The sequence below is a fragment of the Microtus pennsylvanicus genome, chromosome X (genome assembly GCF_037038515.1).
Source record: "Microtus pennsylvanicus isolate mMicPen1 chromosome X, mMicPen1.hap1, whole genome shotgun sequence".
Lineage (NCBI taxonomy): Eukaryota > Metazoa > Chordata > Mammalia > Rodentia > Cricetidae > Microtus > Microtus pennsylvanicus.
The window spans coordinates 127084317-127098708 of NC_134601.1; the positions used below are offsets into that span (position 1 = coordinate 127084317).

General features: G+C 45.0%; 1 protein-coding gene and 1 non-coding gene across 8 annotated transcripts in view; one reads left to right on the forward strand and one right to left on the reverse strand.

The window, feature by feature from the left end:
* Positions 1-1797: 1797 nt before the first annotated feature.
* Positions 1798-14392, reverse strand: part of Kdm5c (lysine demethylase 5C) — a 42067-nt gene continuing 29472 nt past the window's right edge. For 2 of the 7 annotated variants that reach the window (XM_075958350.1, XM_075958349.1), the window contains exons 13-26: positions 12483-12602; positions 12181-12375; positions 8535-8716; positions 8332-8456; positions 8036-8183; positions 7251-7356; positions 6309-6667; positions 5594-5732; positions 4967-5146; positions 4673-4810; positions 3911-4492; positions 3560-3629; positions 3214-3413; positions 1798-2951 (exon numbers count right to left, since the gene is read on the reverse strand). In XM_075958350.1, coding sequence (XP_075814465.1) covers positions 2586-2951; positions 3214-3413; positions 3560-3629; positions 3911-4492; positions 4673-4810; positions 4967-5146; positions 5594-5732; positions 6309-6667; positions 7251-7356; positions 8036-8183; positions 8332-8456; positions 8535-8716; positions 12181-12375; positions 12483-12602 — 2910 coding nt within the window. In that variant the 3' untranslated portion in view covers positions 1798-2585. Of the gene's footprint in view, positions 2952-3213; positions 3414-3550; positions 3630-3910; positions 4493-4672; positions 4811-4966; positions 5147-5593; positions 5733-6308; positions 6668-7250; positions 7357-8035; positions 8184-8331; positions 8457-8534; positions 8717-12180; positions 12376-12482; positions 12603-14392 lie in introns of all 7 variants that reach the window. The other 5 variants (XM_075958347.1, XM_075958346.1, XM_075958352.1 and 2 more) reach the window with 4 other exon arrangements.
* LOC142841849 (U6 spliceosomal RNA) lies at positions 13140-13243 on the forward strand. The gene has a single exon (XR_012909114.1). It is a non-coding gene; the product is annotated as a U6 spliceosomal RNA (small nuclear RNA).

Below are 14392 nucleotides of genomic sequence, written 5' to 3' on the forward strand. Positions count from 1 at the left end.
GCCTACTTCTCTGGATGACGGGTTGTAAGATGAAATCAACCCTTTCTTTCCCAAGCTGCTTTTAGTCAAGGTCTTCTATCACAGTAATAGAAACCCTAAGACAGTTCTGCATCAATGACAGCTACATGTACACTGAAAGGGGCAGGTGTATGAGAAGGATAAGGCAGAAAGTGCTAAGCTGAGAAAAGCTGACTGAAAATTGGTGAGGGATAGGTCCATAACACAAGGAACCCCTACCTTGGCCTGAGCAGTTCACTAGCCTAGGAACTGCTGTGGGAAGTAGTTCCTCTTTTCCTCTTTTGGCCACCTCTTCTAGTGCCTGGTTGCTTGGTAGAGTGGTAGTTAAATGTCAAGATAAAGCTCCTTTGGGTACTTGTCCCAGGTGTCTCTTTTGCTACCTCCAATCCTCATTGGAACCCATGATTAATGTCAATGGGCAGGCAAAGGCCAGCCTTTTCCCCTTGATTGCAACTTAGGATCAAAATAGACCTAGGGCAGGGGTATTTACTGTTGACTGGTTCACCTTTCAACAGAGACTATAAGACCAGATGAGGCAGGTCTAAGCCATGCTCCCACCAGAGAGTCACCAAAAGAGGGTGAGATATCTCTTTAACACTAGATTTTTAGCAAGTGGAAATCCTGGAAAGGGGAGAAATGGACCAAAGTGATCTTTCTGAACATAAAATGAGAAGGGCACAGTAAGAGTGCCGGTATGCTGAGTTCCTGAGCTAGGGGGATCAAGACTCGACTTTAGCCTAGAACACCTTACACAACCTTGAGAAGAGGAAAAACCTTGGAGAAGTCAGAGATGCCTGGAAGCTAGTTCAGGGCCTCCAAGCTTTTGCTTCCTCCTCTATTTCATAGAGTGTTAGAGAACACTCAGAACCACAAAAGAATGCTTCTTAGTCTTTGGAGTGTTAAGGCCCCCTTAGAAATATGATGGGTCTTATCTGGGGGGAAATGCATACAGATACCCACAAAAAAACGTGTATAAACATACTTCAAGAGGGCAGTCCCTAATCAAGTACAGTCCCTTCATTTTTCAGGTTCAGAAGGGTGAAATCTATATTGTAGGACTATTAATAGGCCTGAAGCTACTATGCCAAGTCAAAGAAGCCAGACACAAAAGGATCATATATTGTATAATTTCATTTATATAAAATGTCCAGAAGAGACAAATGGGAGTGGGGAGGGAACACCTAGGGAATGTGGGGTTTCTTCTAAGAGTCATAAAAACATTCTAAAATTTTTTTGCAGTGAAGGTTCATTCAATGACTGAAATATACTAAAAGTCACTGAATTGTATACTGAATTGGATGAACTGTATGGTACTCAAATTTCATCTCAATAGAGCAATTTAACAGTGACACAGAAATTACAAATTAACCACACATTCATTAGGGGCAGAAAGAAACTAACAGAGAAACATTAAGGATAGTCTGACTCACCAAATAACATATTTAAAACAGCTCAACTTTATAGCATGGAAACTATACTTCAATAATAAAGCCATGAAGAAAAAGTCCCCTCAGAACAGGAAAACAAGAGCACAAAGCTAGGGGAAGCTGCTGTGCAAATTCCCAAGAGGGACCAGTGCCCCCCAGTCTGAAGACAGGGAAATGGCTGGGGGGAGGAAGAGATCTTTTCCAAGGTTAGAGAGAGGCTGGGAAGGTTCCGATTCAGAGCCCTGACTCCCTGGACTCGGCCCTGGCACTACCACTAGCACTGCAGCTGCTCCATTAATAGGCGAGGAAGGGTCTACTCTCCTTTTGAAGAGAAATGCACTTCAGAAACATGTTTCCAAAAAACATTCCTAAGGGTTTTATTTCTAACGAGGAAAATAATAAAATAAAATTAAAATAGGCTTTAGTTGGAACAAAGTTTCTTGTTTTGCTTTTTCTTCTCCTTTTGAACAAATTAATTACACACCAACAATCTTCTTTTATTACAGCATGAACCCAGGAGGAGGAGACGGGGAGGATGGGCAGGAAGGGTTGAGGTGGGTGTGTGGACAAGCACCAAAAGCCTTCAGACCATAGGCAGCCCTGTTCAACCCCAACAAAATTTATTTCAAATAAAAAAGTGAGGACAGCTATGTGAAGTTTCCTCCTCCTGGGTAGAACAGTAAGGGGAAGGGAAAAGATGAGGGGAGAGGGGAGTAAAAAGGAGGCAGGAGGCAAAAGAGTGTGTGGCTGGGGAGGTTAGTGTAGCATGGCCTGACCAGGGCCGGAACTGGGGAGAAGGGAGAGGTCCCCCAGTTTGCATGTGCCCTGCATTTGTCTCTGGAATGGTGCTGGCCTAGCCCCAGTCGATCCCCTGCCCACCTGTGTCTATCTGCCTCTGGTGTCTGGGAATGCTGGTTAGAGGTTACCAGGGACGCAGGACTCCAGGGGCCGGCCCCCAGGAGCTGAGGTCTGAACAATACCTTGGAGTCAGAATATAAAAGTCACGGTCTTAGGGATGGTGGTGAGGGGGGAATCTCTCCACCTACCCGCCCACCTCCAAGAAGCAGGCTTGATGGTCAGAAAGGATCCTTGAGGCCAAGGAAGGATCTTTGCTGGGGTCTGTGCTAGGCTCAGCCACTGTCACAATTGTTGCCGAGATGGCTGCTGTGGGCAGGACATCAACAGCCGGGAAGTCAGAGTAGAGAAAGGGGCTGAGGTGTCTGAACCAGCCTCTAACACTGGTTCTAAGCCATCCTGGTCCTCCTGGGTGCTGGGGCTGCCATTGGTGGGGAAGGGTACAGGAGGGACCTCACCCCCAGACTCCTCCTCCAGTTCTTCTTCCTCCTGGACTTCCTCGGCTTCTGGTTCTGAGCTCCGTACCCTCTTTGGCTCTAGCTCGTCTCTGGCTGGATCATCAGCCTCCCCACCCCGATCCACCTTCCTTCTCCGCCTCCTCTCTAGGGCTCGGCCTCGCGTCCGACTCCCATGGCGCTCTGCCTTCTCCAGCTGTGAACACAAAAGGCCAAAAGCCAGCTTTAAAGAGATGCCTGGTAGGTGGTACATGACTGTAATCCCAGCACTTCCAACGCTAAGGAAAGGGTCAGTCTGGACTATATAACAAGTTACCAGGCCATTCGGGGCTACATAACAAGATCCTATCATTGCCTCTACCCATCTCAAAAGACAAGCACAGGCAAGTAGTCAGGGCCCCGAGAGCTCTCTGCCTACTTGGCCTGACCTGGCCATGTCAATGACTCCTATTCCTTACCTCCAGAAGTGTGTGGACTCTCTCCAAGTCTGGAGGCTGTCCAGCCTGCAGCAGCTGCCAAATGCTTTGATTCTCATCTAGGGTCACCTCAAGTAGATCCCCCTCCATCATAAGTTCCTCTAGCGGGGCTCGGGTTGCCTCAGGCAGTTCTAACACAGGGCCAGTCAGCTGTGGTAATAGTGAGGATAGCAGTTCCAGATCTGAAAATTGTGGGCGTAGGCTGGATTAGAGGCTGTCCTTGGTCTTATCCTATACCAACTAGAACAGAGCTGAGGACATTGGGGGCCACACTGGTAATAGCCATTCAACACCCCACTCATACTACAGCTAGACCTACCTCTCTTACCTGAGCCCTCCTCTGTGGCTACCTTTTCAGGACTGGTCACACTGTCCCCATTCTCCAACAGCCCCTGCACCTATCAAATATCAAGATCAGGAAAAGGCAGGGGGTAACTGAACTGAAGAGCCAGGCCCTACTCTTCCTTCACCCACACCAAACCTCAGAGACTCTACCTCCTGGAGGAAGGGCAAGCATGGGGCACCAGCAGAAAGCAGGGTCTACGAGTATGGACAGATATAGGATGGAACAAAAAGGCTGGGCCAAAGTGTTAAAACTGGAGCACAGGGATAGAGCTGAAACCTATGTACAAGCCAGGGGACAGAAATTTGAGGCTAAGAGCTGGGCTAAGAATCTCACCTTCGGCATATTGCCGGCGCCCTCTCCAGCGTCTGAAGAGTAACCAAGGGATTCCTCAGGCTTGGATTCAGCCTGTAGCCGTTGGCGGAGTTCAGCCAGCCGTCCCAACAGAGCAGTCACTTCCTCAGAGGCCAAAACCTGTCTGGCACGGCCTTGCCAGCTGATGGCTCTCTCTGTGAGACACTGTAGAGCCTCACCCTCAGGCAGCCGTACAGGCAGTCTCTGTAGGGCTACCAGCAGTGCCAGGATGGTTTCCAAGCGTGGGCGCCGTGAGCGCATACAAAGAGGGCACAAGAATTTGGTGTCCCATTCCCACCAGGCCAGCAGTGGGGATGAGGTAAGACTGGGCCTCTGGGAGCCGAGGAGGCGGGGTACTGTCACACACCGCCCATGGAACCAGTCCTGACACAGGTCACACTGCAGAGCTCCCACCCCAGCTGGCACTTGCCCACACACGCAGATAGAGGCTGTAGAGGAGGGTGTGGTCAATGATGCCAGTGGACTTGGCTTGGCTGAGTTGGTGCGACGAAGCTGCAGGATCCCTTCCTTCTCCTTCTGCTCCCCCTCTTTGAAGGCCACGATCTGCCGTGCCCGGGAAAGGGGAAGAACATAAACAACCTGATTCCATTGCTCTCTGGCCTCCTCAACACCCCACTCCCAAAGCAGGAAAACTGAGCTCAGGGAGCAAGTGGTCTGCCCACGGTCACAAGGTTCAGACAATCATCACCAGGCTCTTTCCCCATCTGTATCTAAGCTTCTTACCACAGAGCCTGGGTCCCTGAGGTCCTGCGCAGACAGCCCCAACAGCTCTGTGTCAGATTTGTACAACCCCAGCTCCTTCTCCATCCACCGGCTGCGTTTGGTGCTGTCTGAGCCGGCGTCTGCACACGGGCAGAGCACCTGAGGCAGGCAGACAGAGGCAAATGACCAGGCTTCCCTACCTCCCATATCTTCTCCCCTCTCCCGTGCCCCTCAAAAACTCTTATTCTCACATAAACTACCTCGAAACAGCCAGTCTAGGCAAAATAGAATATAGGTAAATGCGTCAGGCCTCACCTCCAATAATGTGTAGCAGGAGTTCTTCTTGAGGAAGGTCTTGGAGGCCTTCTCTCTCCAGGAGTGTGCTGTCAGTACCTGCAGCTCTAGCTGTCTCAGTTCCTCCAGCCCCACAGGGAGGTCCCGACCCACAGCTACTAGGCCCTCCAAGTCATCCAAGCAGGGGTAGTGGTCACCATTCTAAGCACAGGCGAGAGAGAAAGGCAAGATGAACTTGCAATTATCTACTAATTCTCCATGTCTGACCTACGCTAGGAAGATGCTCTGTCTAAGTAGAAACAACTGACGCTGTCCTCAGAAATACCCTCTACCATGCATGACACCTGTATCTACTAACTGGGTCGGTCAAAGCAGTCAGTCAGTCTTCAGAGGTACCGGGCTAGCCATGCTTTTGTGGTCTTCCTTTCCAGGTACCTATCCTTTTGTACTCACATGTTCTACAGTCCTCACCCTGACCAGAACCCTACTTCCTTCAGGCCAGCCTCAGAAGTCCCTCTCTCATGAACAATTGCCTCCTCACAATATGTGGGGCCTCATTCCTCTCTAGACATGCAAACACAGCACAACCTTGTATGTCATCCCTTCCAGCTACATGGAAGGTCTAAGTGTGGATGGGGAGGTCCTTACTTGGATCTCATCCACATCAGCAATCCATGCCCGAGCCTTAGCAAGAGCCTCCTTGAGAGACTGGATATTGGGAAGGTGAACAGGGATGTTTTCTGCTTCATGGATTATGGCCTCAAGTGTGGCTGGTGGATGCTTCTGCCTAAAAACAACAAAAGAAAGGGCGGGGGAGCAGGCCAGTTTGGCACATAGCCTATGGATCAGAGTCCAGTCTGATCAGTAGCTATATACAGCTGGGCTCTTGTTATTCCCCCTTGTTACACTTCTGTGATTTTCTGTTGGTAAAAACAGTTGCCAGGCTTCTGCCATAGTTCTTGCACCTATGTCTGATACTCTGTCAGCCTGCTAAAAGCTCACATACTAACCACTTGCGTATCCTGTAACTGAAGTCTATCAGACACCGCATATGTGTGGTAGCTTTTTACCTATATTCACTCATCCACTTGTTTCCTGTGCTTCTGAGCATGTATACATGCTGGCCTACTGGTACTGGGCTACACACCCACACCCACATCTGTTCTCAGCTTTTCCATCAGCCTACCTCTGCCTCTACGTATACAGACTTCAAAAGAAAAAAAAACCGAGACAAGGAACAAAAGAGCAGAGAAACTCAATGGGGGTAGGTGTGATGCCCAAGGCCACCCACAGCCATTCTCTTCAGATTCTCTACTAAATTTTGAAGGTAAAGAATGGCAGGGAAGGGAAGGGCTGAACTTACCTGGCCTCCAGGCAGAGGTGGGCTTTCTCTTCCCAGCGTTCAGCGATGGTCAGCAGCTCCTGAAGCTCTGCCTGGGCCTTATCCACAGCAGGGCTAGGGGCTACACTGGCGCCCGCAACCAACAGTCCCCGCATGATGGCCAGGGTACCCCTTCGGGCAGAGGGAGCCAGCGTGCGTTTTACCTCATCCAGCCACCGTGCCTGTTCCACTTGCCGCTGGAGCTGCTGGGCTTCAGGTACCTCCACCCCCAGTTGCTGCCCTCTCTCCAACAGGGTCTGAAGCAGCCCTGGACTGGAGGGTTGTGAGACCAGGGCCTCACGGGCCTCAGACTGGTAGGCTTCCACCTGTTCCAGAATACCCTACCAAAATAGAGGGTGAAGAACGAATCCTTCAGTTGAGGCCACTTAAGAGGTCCCACTATATAGCCTTGCTCCAGCATCTCCCAACACAACCTTCTGAGAAAAAAAAAAATCTACCATGGACTGAACTCTGGTTCTCTGAAATCTAAAACAGCAGTTCCTGTTAACACTTAACTGCTCATTACGATGCCCTGGGGGGGTGTATTAAAATGGACATTCATAGGCAATCTTATACATGATTGATCAAAAAATCTGTACTTTTACTTTATCTTTACATGGGGTTCTGTTCTCAAAGCACTAACAGATCCTCTACCCTAAGAAGTACTATGCTATATAAACCCTCTTGCTCACTCTGGGGTCCCCTGTCCTCTCCATCCTTTTATTTTTATAAACCTTAATCACTGTTTCAGGCCCAACAAACACCCTTATTACTTTTCTTTTTACTTCCTTGAGCAAGCCCTCTCTTGACTCAGCATCTTAGACTCACATCCCTGTTCCAAGTCCCAAATCTAAAAACTTGCTCATACTTCCCACTATTTCCTCACACATGCACTCTGTCTTACCTAAGCCCACCTCTCCTCACCTTGACATCCCCAATCTGGTGCATGGCACAAGGCAGGTTGTTCATCTGGCCCAGAAAAGCCCGTAGCTCTGCCAGGGTCATCTGTAGACCAGCCACCCTGTCGGGGCTATGGAGTTTCATGTGTGAGATTTCAGATCCAAACCCAGGTCCCTCCTTCCATTTGTGCCAAAACCATTCCTCACCATATCTATTCTACTTTGATCTTTGTACCTCAATGTTTCCACAACTGACCAGGTTACAGGGAGAGTTTTTAAATCTAAGCATATTCACAGGATGAAGGGATAGAAGGAGAGAGGAAGGAAAACAGCTAGAGGATGAAAGCGCTTATAAACTAACCAATGGTAACAAAAGCCAGACTTTACATCCTCCACGGACCCACATGGAGTCAGAGATAGAACCCAGGGCCTCATATACTAGGTAAGCATTAAGTTACATCACCAGCCCTTACAAATCCACCCTCTACTGCAACTTGTTCAGGTTTTCTTGTTTGTGTCCTATTCCAGTACCTAAACCTCCCACACTCTTCCCTGCCCACAAAATCCCTTAACCTACCTCTCAAATCTTCTAGACACTGATAAAATAAATACTTCTAAGTTTTCTTATTGCTAAGGCTCTCCTTTATGAAAAGCTGCCTGTCTTCCTTGTACTCCGCAGTACTTCCCAGGCCAGCTCATACTTGGCAATTATAATACTCCACGGACTTAAGTCTATTTGGACCCCACCCATTGTAACATACTTTTCAGCGGCAGAAGCTATCTGTGCTGCAACACCTCATACCAACATACCCAGCTTCCTGGCCACTGACCAGTCCCAGAGCCCGAGACACACAAGCCTCTGCCTCACTCAGGCAGTTCTTCAGTCGCTGTAGCAGCTCACTGTTAGGAAACCTTCGCTCTCGGGCCTCAGATTCCAATGCTCTCAGTTCTTCAAGGCCTGGAGGAAGAATGAGAGCAGCAAGGAGTATACAGCATATGTAAAGGCAGAAGGAAAAGGTCAGGGATACAAAAGAAAAGAGGAATAGAACTTGTCTGTAGAGTCCCTCCAACCCCACCCCCACCACCCTACCCCAGCAATCACTCACTGCGCTTCCGCCCATCTTCCACCTCCAGAGCCACTCGTACTTTGTTAGCCCACGTGTCAAAGGACTCAGCTCGAACTTTCAGTTTATGCAGCATGGCAGGGAGCTCATCCAAGGTGTATCGGTACCTGGAAAAGGACCAGAAAAAGCACATTTTAGCCCAACTTTGCACCCTCCTACTTCCTTCAGGTAGGCCCTATACTTACCGAAGGTACTGTCGGCTACTGGAGCACTTGCAGAGGTCATTGATGTGAGAAAGGCAGACAAGGCCATCTGGACAGTCATAGCAAGCCAGGGCAGATAGGAAACATGTGGTCTTGCACTTTATGCACTGACGTTCATCATCTGGAAGCAGCTCAAAAGCTTCTCGCTCAGCTTCAGTGATACCCTGGGGGTATACAACCCATACATTATTCAGAACCAGAGAGGATGGCAGAAACCCCCACCTCAGCTATCATAGAGTAATTTAAATTTATGATGATGGTCATGAACACTGGGAAAGCCAAATTTCACATCCCATCTGCCCTCTGTCAGGTCCACAATCTCAAAGCAGGTTCAGAATGATCAGGATTGATCAGATCAATGTGGATTTTAAGACCCCCCCCCAAAAAAAAGCATAAAGATAGAAAAATCTGGGTAAGGGGCTGGAGAGATGGCTCAGTGGTTAAGAGCATTGCCTGCTCTTCCAAAGGTCCTGAGTTCAATTCCCAGCAACCACATGGTGGCTCACAACCATCTGGAATGAGGTCTGGTGCCCTCTTCTTGCCTGCAGACATACACACAGACAGAACATTGTATACATAATAAATAAATAAATATTTTTTTTTAAAAAAAGAAAAATCTGGGTAAGATTCAGATTAGGAGCTAGGCAACATGACAAATGCTTGTAATTCAGCCTTCAGAAGGCTGAGGCAGAAGGATTACTGTGAACTCGATGCCAGCAAGCTGTAGTCTCACAAAACCAAGGGCAAGGGAGATGATGACTGAGCAGGCAAAGGCACTTGTTATACGAGTCTGGAAATCTGAATTCAATTCCCAGAACCATGTTTTTAGGTAGAAGGAGAAAATAGACTCCCAAAAAGTTGTCCTCTGACCTCCCCAGGCTCACCACTGCCTAGATTAGACTAAAAGGCCTGTAAGTGAGAGAGAGAAAGAATGTGGACCTGAGCAGCAGAGAGGTGGAAATGTAAGGTTTGTCCTAGGAAACAATGCTGGGTTTAGTCACTAACATTCACTATGTTCCAGATACTACTGCTTAGTAAATGGAAACACTATGCACCAATAGAACTTACAGAAACACAATTACATGGTTTTTTAATATATAAAAATAAAGCAATCCATGCGTAAAATGAAGAAAAGTCAAATATGCAAATATACTGAAGTCACTAAAAGACAAAATTACGAGCAATTTTAGGAATTTTAAGAAGAAATGCTGGCTCCAATAAGTTTTGTCTTACATACCAACTTTAAAATCAAACTGCTGCTAATGTGGCTGTGATTCCCCCATTCTTCATAAAAAGTTATTTAAATCTTTCTCAATCTGTTTGTTTCTCTTGTCTGCAATAACTATCATTCTTGTTCAATTGTTCTAAATATTTCAATTAAGGACTTAATATATTAACACTATGAATTATGAAGTACTCAACAAACATTATTATTAGTTCTAGTTTTTAGGTAAGAATATGCATCTCATAAGGATATCTCATTTACTAAAGGATAACAGAGAAAGCCAGCAGCTTGTCAAAGTAAGGATTTGACTGCAGATAATTTTGAATTCAAAGCTAGAGAATGTTGGAAGGGTGAAGCCCCTAGATTTTTTCAGATCACAGACATATAGACATACTAAGTCATCTCCATAAAAATATTCAAAAACACATATCATATCTAAAAGATCTCAAGATTGGGGTGGGGTGGGGTGGTGGTCCAGAACCCATCTGAGTTAAGTGCCAAATGTACAAAATTCTGTCCAAATGGGAAGGTAGCCTCTTTTCTTTCAATCTTGATTTTGTTTCTTTTCATATTGTGGTATAGCATGAGACCATCATTTAATAATAGAGTAAGTCCATGAAAAAGCCAAGCGATTTATTTACTAACAACAAATGAGAAGCCCCAGGCTTCTAATATTACTATAGCTGAAACTTGGCCTATATCTAACACTCACACAAAGTTATGAGTATATATCTATATGTGTATATCTTAAGACAAGCCTCGCTACTTAGCCTGGGCTGGCCTGAAACTTAGGGTAATCATCTTCTCCCTGCTTACTAAATGCTGAGATTATAGGCATGCACTACCATAGCCAGCCTGTATATGAACTTTACACTAAAAAATGCATTATCCCCAAAAACAGGCCTCTCAGGATCCCTTAGGACCACCATTCTTTTGTGATCTTTTCTTTCTTTTGTAATGCTGGTGATCAAACCCAGTGTGTTCCACATGCTAGGAAGCACTCTGCCACTAAGCTATAATACTAAACTTCCTACATCATCTCAAGAGGATCTTCATTACATCCACACACAACTGACACATGCTTATGGAGAATCTATTGAAGTAGGATCACTTTTTATTCGACATTATTTTAGTCAAGTTAATGGAACATTAGAAATTGAGAAAATAGCTAAGGGTGCTGCTGGAGAGATGGCTCAGCAGTTAAGAGCACTTGTTGCTGTTGCAGAGAACCTAGGTTCAGTCCCCAGTACCCATAAGGCGGCTCACAACTATAATTTCAGTTCCTGGGGATCTAACACCCCTCTTTTGGCCTCCATGAATACTGCATGCACACAATACACTCACAAATGTGTAGGCAAAATACGCATACAAATAAAATGCCCATACAAATAAAAATAAATAGAACTCGTTCCCCCTTTGAGACAGGAGCTTACTATGTAGCCTTGGACTATATAGACCAGGCTGCTCTCAAATTCATAGAGATCTGCCTGCCTCTGGCACTGGAATAAAAGGTGTGCACGCACCATTACATTCCACCATAAATTACAATAACAACAACAACAAATTTTAAAAAGGAAATTCAAGAAAATAGCTAGGTATGGCGGGGCAGACCTATTAATTTCAGGACTCAGGAGATTGTGAAGAAGGATCCAAAAATACGTCTCAGTAAGTAAATAAAATAGAATTTCCTATAAACATTCCATACTTCATCTTCTTCATGCATTATTACTACTAAATTAGCAGCTACTACACTGAAAGAATAATAATAGATTCTTTTACAAATATCAATTCACTCAAGCTTTACAACTACCATTACAAATACCAGCTTAAGCTGGAAGTGGTGATCCAAACCTTTTCACTTGGGAGGCAGAGACAGGGATCTCTGGGTTAGATGCTAACCTGGTCTACAGAGTTCCAGGACAGCCAGGGCTGTTATGCAGAGAAAGTCTGTTGTCTTAAAAACAAACACACTGAAGCTTAGGAATTTATTACCATTTTACAGAGTGCGAAAGTGAGAATATCACTTAATTTTAAGTAATTTGATCAAAATGATCAGCAACAGGGGTTTCATATGCCTGCCTATTTTAGTGGGTCATTTGTATAAGGGTAATAGCAACTATAACTATAGCCTGCAATTACTGAACAAATATCCATAACTCACAAACAAACTAAAAAGACAAACAGAATTTCCACTTTTTTAGATGAGGAAGTTTACCTTCAGGGAAGCAAACTAACCTGTATATGGTTGTCAGGCACTGAAACACTAAAAATAGAATGTGGCTTTCAAGTCAGGTGTACCTAGCTCTTTTCATTACACTCTAAGAATAAAGGTTACATCTATACTGGAAGTTACCCTTGTCTTTCCCAACCTTTACCAGGCTGATCAAAAGCACCACCACTCACCTTTTCCAGTAGTGCCTTTCGTAGACGACGCTCCTCCTGCACCATAATGAACATCTCTTTATGTACAGCTGCTGCTAGGTTCAGATCCAGCTTCTCGGGGCAGGCAGCCATCTTACAAATAAGCTCCTCATGAGAAAAAACACAGTATCTTCGCAGCCGGCGGTAGTGCTCAATGCACTGGCGTCCAGCAGGCAGCTGTGAACAGGTTCAAAGCTGAACTTGGCCAAGTCTGAAGGAAGCTGTACTTTGGCTTCCCTATAACTTTCTACTTCTCCCTACCAGCCGCCACACTCCAGACTCACCCAGTCAGCAGTGCAAAAGTTGACTGCCTCAGCGAAGTTGTAGCCTTGGTTGAAACCACTGTGGTAAGCACGAGGAAAAGTGATGACGAATTCTCCTGCACACTGGTTTGTTCGAACAACCTAAGGGTTGAAAAAAAAAAAAAGGCTAAAACCATTGAGATAAATCAAGGCTTTCCAGTTGTCAGCAACCTAACCTAAGAGTGGGATCCTAAAGGAGACAAAGGAAAGCTTCAAGGAACAGAGTATGACAACAAAATCCCAGGCATCCATTGAGTCACAAGAGGTAGGAAATATATGCATCAAATCACTTCACTTCAACTTTCCTGTTAATATTTTAATACAATTATAAGAAACACTTTCCACTAAGATGACCATGATTTCATATTAATATTCATTTGTTTTATTACATGGTTTTGGGAGTCAAATGCTTCTATGATATTGATTACAAAACCAGCAGGTGCTGTTATTCTCTTTCCCAGGGCCAACCATATTAATCTCTTCTGACTTTCAAATATTAACCTTAAGCACTCTAAATAATATGGATCTGAGCTGGGCAGTGATGGCACACACATTTAATCCCAGCACCAGTACAGTCGGGCTACAAAGAGAAACGCCTCAAAAAAAATTATAATAATAATAATATGGACCTGGACTATTGTGCTTGCTCTGGCAGCACACACACTAAAAAACCGGAACGATACAGAGATTAATAGCCCCTGCGCAAGGATGACATACAAATTTGTGAAGCGTTTCATAGGTTTTAAAAGACCATTTAGACATAAAAAAAAAATAGCATTGTCAGCCAGGCATGGTGGTATATACATTTAATTCCTGCCTCAAAAAAAAAAAAAAAAAGAGTGCCCAAATTAGTGGCTCATAACCAAATATAACTCCAGCTCCAGAGGATAGATAGCACTTTCTGAATTTGCTTAGTTTTGTATACATATAATAACTTAAGCCCTAACTTTCTGGTAGAAGCCCAAACATCTTTTCTACGCATTTTTTGCCTTTCTGTAAGTCTCTTAGCTTTGTTTTTTTGGGGGGTTTTGCTTTTGGATACGGGGATATTACTACATACATAGCACAGGTTAGCCTTGAACTAAAACTCCTGCTTCAGCCACTCCAGTGCTGGGATCATGCAGATTTCTAATCTTTTTCATCTGAACCATTTATCTTCCCTAGATCTCATTTCCTAGATCCTATGCTCTTCTCTTTGCTGATTTATTCCTTTGGTCATAAACATGGTCAGAAACAGCTTATTTGGAAGAGAGGTGTTTAGTCTCTTACACTTGATTGCATATAGAATTCCAAAATGAAAATCATTTAGAAGGGCTTGTTGTTTAAGACAGTCTTACTACCCTAGCCTGGCTGACCAAGTATTTATTCGTTATGCAGTCCAGGGTAGCCTTGAACTTGAGGCAATTCTACTTGATTCTCACAACTACTGAGATTACAAGTATGTATTACCATGCCCAGCTCATTTGGGACTCTTTCTGAAGTCTTTTAGATTTCAGTACTGTTAAAAGAATACTGAATTAAAATTGTTTCTTTTTCAAGATGCTTATACAATGCTCAGTGTTTGACAAAAATATATCTTGGTGTGGATCTGTCCTATTTGTATATTAGGTAGGCTACTTTGATTCAAGAAACAATCCTTCAAGAAAATTTTCTTTAGGGATAGAGAGATTGATCAGTGGTTACAAGCACTGATTACTTTTCAAGAGGAACCACATTCAATAACCAACACTCACATGGTGACTAATAAATTTCTGCAACCCCACACCCTCTTTTGGCCTTCACAGGTACCCGTAATGCATATAGTGCACAGATGATATACATGCAGGCAAGGCACCCATTCATATAAAATAAGAATAATCTCATTTTTCAAAATTTCAACAATTTGGGGGCTG